This window comes from Engraulis encrasicolus, chromosome 17 (assembly GCF_034702125.1).
Source record: "Engraulis encrasicolus isolate BLACKSEA-1 chromosome 17, IST_EnEncr_1.0, whole genome shotgun sequence".
NCBI lineage: Eukaryota > Metazoa > Chordata > Actinopteri > Clupeiformes > Engraulidae > Engraulis > Engraulis encrasicolus.
The window spans coordinates 11855414-11863825 of NC_085873.1; the positions used below are offsets into that span (position 1 = coordinate 11855414).

Sequence of the window (8412 nt, forward strand, 5' to 3'; positions counted from 1 at the left end):
CCACAGCTGTATGTTTCCACCGTCTTGTTTTTTCTCAGAATATTTCTAATTTCAAATATTTAAAAAAAAAAAAAACATTTCTTAATGACAGGTTAGGGTTAGGGATTGTTTTGGTCTGGGCACAGCTAGTATTCTTTCATTCATTATATGAATTTGATAGCCTATCAACCAACTGGAAAAGGTATTTCTCAAAAATATGTCTTTAATGACAGGTTAAGGTTAGGAAATGTTTTGGTCAGGGCACAACTTAAATTGCTATAGCATTATTTTGCTTAGGATTAGAATGTGGTATGTATTTTCTAATGATAGAGTTAACACAGTGCTGTGGGAATATAGAAGGCACTTCCGTGTGCCCATCACGGAAAACAATTTCGTGTCCAGGAGCACGGAATTTTGGCAAAATCCGTGTTCCTGGACACGGATTTCGTGTCCTTAACATCCGTGTCCAGGAGCACGGAATTTTTGGAGATCAGGCTGCAAGAGCAGACATCATATAGTTTGAAAGAATATTACTTGTGAATTTGGTGAATATCAATATAGAAACCATATCTTTTTAAATAATGGGTTAAAAAGTTGTCACAGGAAGGACACTGTAAAACTTTTCACTGTGAGGGACAGGCCAAAATCCCCATTTTGTCCACAAAAAAGCCATTTAAAATGAGAAAATAACAATAAAGTGCCTTATTTTTAAGATTGGGTTGGTGACAAAATACATGTCAATGTTGTGCTTTAAAATTATGCATGTAATTATTATTGTAATGATTTTATGGCCATTTATCTCTGGGACGTGTGGATTTGGGAATGTGTACCGATTCGGCGGAATCACTCTTTGGTGAAAAAGCCTTTGCCAAATGTAATGTAATGTAATGTAATGTAATGAGTAATCAAAGGGAAATCGCACATCTTAATGGCAATGCAATAGTGTGCTTTTATTGCATCTTTAGTTAGGGCCACATACAGGGAAGGCAGGTAGGCCTACAACCAAGCTTGAATAAATGTTAGGGTGTATGGATGGAGACATCCTATCATCATCACTGTTCCTGTTGTGGTTTAACAAGTGAGATTGTACCTGCAGTGGGGCCTGTGGTAGACCCTGGGCTGGGCACATGGGCGCTAGACTGGGTCGGGGCGCCTTCGTTGTGGATGGTCTCCGATTGCGGGTCCGGGACGGCAGACTCCAGGTAAGGTGCGGCGGTGGAACCAGTACCGATGCCGGTACCAGAGCCCACGGTACCAGAAGGACCAGTGGGACCGGTGGGTCCAGTGGATCCTCCTCCTCCTCCTCCTCCTCCTCCTCCTCCTCCTCCTCCTCCAGGGTTCATGGCCTTCTTGCTGCAGGACTCGCAGCAGAGCTTGTTGTAGCCAGGGATGGAGCAGTAGCGCGCCAGCACCTCCATCTGGCAGAAGATGGACTTGTCACCCACGCATGGCTCATCTGGAGAGGGGGTTGGGGAGGTAGAGTTTAGCACAGACACCTTCAAGACAGATATAGAATCTTCCAGTCTTTTTGGCACAGCCGTGGCTCAATCGGCTGGGCACTCGACTGCTACACCGGCGACCTGGGTTCGATTCTGGACGGAGTTCATTTGCCCTTCCTGTCTCTCTCCCCCCACTAATTTCCTGTCACCAGCATCACTGTCTCTGTCATAATAAAGGCATAAATGATACACTTTATCATCGTTCAATGCAAGTGTACATACACACACAGACACACAGACACAGACACACACACACATGAGCACACACACAGACACACAGAGACACAGAGACACAGACACACACACACACACACACACACACACACACACACAGACACAGACACACAGACACACACACACACACACACACACACAGACACACACACACACACACACACACACACACACACACACACACACACACACACACACACACACACACACACACACACACACACACACACACACACACACACACACACACAAAGGTGGTAAACATAACCTACTGGAGATTTTGTCAACAGGGTTATCTGCGTCCTCCAATGTCCCATTCTCCACTGTGGCACTCGTGGGGGAAGGTAGTGAGAAAGGACCTGAACAAGGAGACAACATGGAGAATGGTCAGCGGTGACCTAATGGTTAGGTATGGACATTCTAAACCACCAGAAATAAAACCCCATTGAAAATGAATGGAATGTTATGTCTGGGCTGCGTTTCCCAAAAACGTAAGCCTAAAGTAGTACTTAAAGATGGCCTTTCAACGTCTTTTAATTAATATTGCCGTGTTCCCAATTGTTATTGAATGTGTTACGCGTTGGTCCTGTTTTAAAAAACGTTCTGGTTGCTTTGTTTCAAGACGTTTTTGCAAGATGGCAAGGTGGCTTGTGGAGAAACGAGAGAGTGTTCCGTGTTTCTCGTGGAAATGCGTCTCTGATTGGCTCACTCCTCCTGCTCTCAAAGAAACGCGTCTCTGATTGGCTCAGTCCTCCAGTTCTTGGAGAGAATGTAATGGGAAACAGAGTCGCCACTTCCCCGGGTGGTACTGCACTATAGGGGCGCCAACGGAGGCGTGCAGGCTCCATTCAGGGCTGTGCTCTTTCGACAGCGACCCCTAGGCTTGCTGCAGGCACGGAGCAACCAGAGTGAGTTGGCTTTATGTATGAGGCTTTGTGCTGTGTGTGTACCTGAGAGTAGCAACCAGCTGATAGCTAAGCTAAGCTATGTTTCGGGCCACCAGACGTTGCTTGTTTTGAAAACAAGCAGAAAAAAATTACTCGACATGTTTTTAGATAAATGGGTCGATATAAACCTTTGTGGGCAACGCCTTCTTTCGACGTGACGAAACACAGAAAGGCTTTCGTGATTCGCTCGTTTCTCTGCATTATTTATGTAAATTGGGAAACACCGGGAAACACAGCCAGGAGAGTTGACGCACCGCTATGAGAGCCTTGCAAGTGAGTTTAACTTGGGGTGACCGTCCGATCTTCGAAAGGAGTGAGTAAAACTGAGTTTTATCGGAAGTTGGCCTTTAAGTATGAGGGGCCGCCTTGGCAATATATCAGAAACCCTGGTGATATACAATGTTCATAACACCAAAGCACCAAAACGTGATATCTATGTAATCTATCGGGTATGATCAAGAGGGAAGTGTCGGTCACCAGATCAATAAACAAAAACAGCTGACAGCAAAGTATAAAGGATATCTGGACTTCCATAACTCCCATGCAATGCCCCTGCCATTGAGTTCAATGTTAAACGCATCATGGCAGTGATTAAGGCAAAGAGTTTCCAAACCAAGTATTGAACATTGACATGTTATTTAGGAAGTACAAAATCTCAACTGATGTGATGTGACCTGAATTTATTTCTTTTTCTCTGAAGAAAATGGTGATTTCATTACAACATTCTTATTGGTTCATTGGTCATTCTAATGGTTTTTTTTGGAGCTGGGAGTTCAAAAAATGTACGAATAAATAAACAAATTACTGGAATAATTTAACATTTGGGCCATGAATCCATAATCTATGAAAGTTTAACATTATTGATAGAATTATGGAAATAAATAAACTTTTTCATGATATTCTAATTTTGTTGGTCATGAGCTGTACTATCCATAATGCTGTGTGTCAGCTCGACCTAACCGTTGAATAAAAAACATGAACATCATGGCAGCCACCAGCTAAACTCCTTTGAAATGCTCTTTAGTTTGACACTTTGTATTACTTTGATATTAAAATCAAAGGCAGAAATAAACATCATAGTATCCAAACATGATGTCGCTGAAACTATTCATAGCCTACTTCGAAAGAAGAGTTATCTGTCAGCCTTACGTCGAGTCAACTAATGCTACGTAAAGTAATGCTACGAGACAACGGCATGAATGTAACTCCTATCATACTCCGCATAACACGGTTTGTAATGGAAACACAAACCGGGCTGGTTTAACAGCACCACTCAGCTCGTCAAGACAAGGCACAGCACAGCCAGTTTGTATGTGGAAAAAAGCCTTTTGACAAAGTGTGAAGGGGCCCATGCATACATCCACACCAAGGCAGAAAAGTATATCCTTATCTGTGACCTTTCACTGTGACGCACCTTTTAAGGCCAGATACTGTACTTACGAAGGTGGAGAAAAGTACAGAGAAACTCTAAACCATGAGGGAGCAAACAAAGGTCAGGAAAGGTCATTTGGAATGATAATGAAACAATTTAACACTGTTCCCCAATAAATTATACATGTGTGGCCTTTACTGTCATTTATTTGAGTGTTTTCACTAGTGGTCAAGGTGATCTCAAAGTCATGACCTCTCACATTTGAATGCTTTTGAGGTTCTCGAACACGCTGAAAATAATTCAGGTGCCACCATATGAAATAAATAACAGCTCTTTTTGAATTGCTATTCACAAAATGATGGGGAAAAAACAAAGAATAAAGTATGAAGTGATTGATTTAAAACACACTATTGAATTGACATTTTGTCTTTTGTGTGGTTGAGATTAGTAATTAACAGATGTTAACCTTGGACAATTAACATGCTTAACGAGACCATAGCCATGGAAAGAGATGCATGTACAGTGTGACAGAGGTCTTCTTGCACCTGTTCGTTCCCCTCGGTGATGCGAACCTGCGACCTCATCAATTACATCGGTTTGGAAATGGGAATCACAGTACAATACCGCTGGACTAAAGGACCAGTCCCCTAGTCCAACGGCATCGACACTGCATGAGGGAGGTTTACGTTCCACTCCAACTCTGCTAGTTAGCCTCCGTTACAGCAGCAGTCATTCTCCATGATTTGCATGTTATCAAGTGGTTGCCAAAAGCTGCTCAAAATAGCACACATGAGAGGTCAAAATGGTGAGCTGCATAATTTGTTTATCTGTAAAATGATGCAGGTTCATTCATTCATGATGACTCATTTGTTTGCTGCTTCACACTGTTGACAGCTGTTTCAATTAAACAGCCCAGCAGTCACTATTTTGTCCTACACATTGTGAGCGTAGGACGTAACACATTTATATCCTGTTGCAAAACAGGAGCTGGTTTTCAGCATTTGTAGTCAAGAGGAACAAGGGTAGCCTGATTATTATCCACTTTCAAGTCTCTTTGAGACTTAGTCTGACCAAGAGCATATCAATTAACATTTCCCAAATGGCATGGTTGACCTGCCTCCCTTGGTTGTTTACTTCCCGAAAAAGTGGGAGGAGTTCCATATTTTTCGGGAGCTCAGAAACTAGAACTAGAAGCAACGCTGAAGGTTTTGCGTCACTAGGATGGCGTGGCCTGTCTAGAACAAGGGGGAAAGGTGGATAAAAAAAACTCTTAGAATAGCCATGATTTTACAGCTGTCTTTCTTTCATCTTGTTACCAACTCCTGTACTTTTCTGTTTGTCTTTACTTGTCTGTCTGTACATCTATCTGTTGATCTATCTATCTACTGTTTTTAACCTGGACAATGTGATAGCGTGCTAGTTTTGTCTCTGTCTGTCTGTCTGTCTGTCTGTCTGTATATCTATCTATCTATCTATCTATCTATCTATCTATCTATCTATCTATCTATCTATCTATCTATCTATCTATCTATCTATCTATCTATCTCTCTATCTATCTATCTATCTATCTATCTATCTATCTATCTATCTATCTATCTATCTATCTGTCTATTTATTTGCATATTTATCTATCTACTTGTACATGGGCACAGTACCCCCTCACTTTATCCACCGCCCCTCTCTCTCTCTCTCTCTCTCTCTCTCTCTCTCTCTCTCTCTCTCTCTCTCTCTCTCTCTCTCTCTCTCTCTCTCTCTCTCTCTCTCTCTCTCTTTACCTGGGCATGGAGATAGCTTGCAGATGATGACGGTCTCCGGTTTGTCCCCATCACACTGTCCGCTGCTGGTCTCGGTGGCACGGCACACCACCTGTCTCTGCTGGATACCCTCTCCACAGGTAACAGAGCACTGGAACGCACACACACACACACACACACACACACACACACACACACACACACACACACACACACACACACACACACACAATCTTATACAATACTGTACTTTATGTAACCATATCCTGACCTTAGATCTATCTTATATTTAAACATTTCTGATTTACTCATATCTTGAACTTAGATCTTGTGCTTACATGTAAATAATTTATTTATACCCATCTCCTGGACTTGAAAGATCTTGTGAGCATAAATAAATAAGTAAGTAAGTAAGTAAGTAAGTAAGTAAGTAAGTAAGTAAGTAAGTAAGTAAGTAAGTAAGTAAGTAAGTAAGTAAGTAAGTAAGTAAGTAAGTAAGTAAGTAAGTAAATAAATAAATAAATAAATAATAAAAACAAAAAAACTCTCTACTATAACATGTATATCATTCCACAGCTCAGAAATGGATCCTTTCATGTCAGTGTATGTGCAGCTTAAACTTAAAGAAGAAAAATCCGCACTCACAAGCTACGTCTCATTATTTATCTATAAATTACCACCATGTCCACAAGAAGACGCGTTTTGGCTCTTAAGTCATTATCAGTGCATGGTACCAAGCATGTATAACATTAGTCCGACAACTATTGAAACCAGAGACGGTTGATAAAGAAAAAAATGATGACGTGTTGATATCACGAGGATCTCTTTGTTGAAAAGGATTAAAATAGAACATGTGACAAGGCGAGTTCTAGAATTCTTTGTTGAAAGGACCAAAAGAGAAAACTCTCTCATCCACTTGCACCGGACTCATTTCCATTACCACAAAGAACAAATCCGTTGACTGTTTTCCAAATGAAAGATGTATGAGTACAGAAGACAATATTGGCAGCGATGCTTCTCAAAGGTTGAATGGGTTGAGAGAAATATTAATTACATCAGTGCTGGAGTACTGTCTCAGCGTTGAGCCACCCAACCTGTATTAGTGCGTACTCATAAGGACAACAATGTTTCAAGGATTCTGAAGGACTCATGGTGTGTGTGTGTGTGTGTGTGTGTGTGTGTGTGTGTGTGTGTGTGTGTGTGTGTGTGTGTGTGTGTGTGTGTGTGTGTGTGTGTGTGTGTGTGTGTGTGTGTGTGTGCGTGTGTGTGCGTGTGTGTGCGTGTGTGCTATACCTGTGACCAGGCTCCAGTCCTCCAGGGCGCTGGGCAGGCGGTGATGTTGCACGCGCGCCTGCTATCCGGCCGGTCCTCGGTGCAGTACTTGGTGTGCACGCTCCGGCTGGTGCCGTTGTGCAGGGCCTGGGTGCACGTCACCGCGCGCGTCTGGTAGCCCAGCTTGCCACACGTCTTGCTGCACGCACCCCACTCTTCAACCACCCACCTGGCGACAGGGGGATAGAGAGAGAGGGGAGTAGAGCGAAAGAGAGAGAGAGAGAGCAAAAGAGAGAGAAAGAGAGATTGAGAGAGAGGAGTGATGCATTATCATCTATTCAGCTTGCCACACGTCTTGCTGCACGCACCCCCACTACTCAGCCACCCACCTGATGAGAGGGGGATAGAGAGATGGAAGGAAGGAGAGAATGATAGAGAGAGAAGGGCATGGCGCATCATTTTTGACAGCATTGCAGGTGCATGTTGAATGCAGCGATTTCGGGCTTTGCACTTACATAAACATGTACCGTATGCAATAAACAAGCATGTGTACATGTAGCAACAGGTGCAGTCAACAATGGCTACCAATGAGCGGGTCGGACAAATATTGAGCTCAGTCGCAATCAACAGCCGTTGTCGGAAGGAAGACATCCACGCAGGTGTGCAAGGTTGTATTTAAAAACAATGAAATTGAATGTCGGCAGAACACCTGCTCTGCACTTTGTCTGAACTGATGTGCGGTGGCCCAGAGAGAGACGGACGTGTAAACTTAATTACCATCAAGTCAGCTCCACACATTTCCTACTGCACTTAACCGACTCACTGGGTAGAGAGAGAGAGAGAGAGAGAGAGAGAGAGAGAGAGAGAGAGAGAGAGAGAGAGAGAGAGAGAAAGGGAGACAGAGAGAGAAAGGGCTGATACATTCACACCTGCCCAGCTTCCTACACCTTTTGCTGCCAGTGCACATAATTTCTCATTATGGGAGCAACAAACACGTGCGCATGCACACACACACACACACACACACACACACACACACACACACACACACACACACACACACACACACACACACACACACACACACACACACACACACACACACACACACACACACACACACACAGGAGAAATAGAGCTGAATTGTAATTGACAGCTGACATCAGTGGGGGTACAATTAAATCAAATGTTGCCGAGCAGTGCTGCTGCAGGAACCGATGCGAGATGGGCATGTAAATACAATCATCATCATTCCCACACCAGACATTTCCTACTGCCTGCACTTGACTAAAAGGGGGATTAAGAGAAAAACAGAGAAATAATGAAGAGAGAGAGAGAGAGGACTGGGAAAGAGA

At 43.2% G+C, this 8412-nt stretch overlaps 1 protein-coding gene across 1 annotated transcript in view; it reads right to left on the bottom strand.

The window, feature by feature from the left end:
• LOC134467812 (A disintegrin and metalloproteinase with thrombospondin motifs 3) overlaps window positions 1–8412 on the bottom strand; it is a 151560-nt gene that overhangs the window by 2496 nt on the left and 140652 nt on the right. The window contains exons 19-22 of the mRNA XM_063221752.1: window positions 7079–7286; window positions 5807–5936; window positions 1985–2071; window positions 1070–1435 (exon numbers count right to left, since the gene is read on the bottom strand). Coding sequence (XP_063077822.1) covers window positions 1070–1435; window positions 1985–2071; window positions 5807–5936; window positions 7079–7286 — 791 coding nt within the window. The remainder of the gene's footprint in view (window positions 1–1069; window positions 1436–1984; window positions 2072–5806; window positions 5937–7078; window positions 7287–8412) is intronic.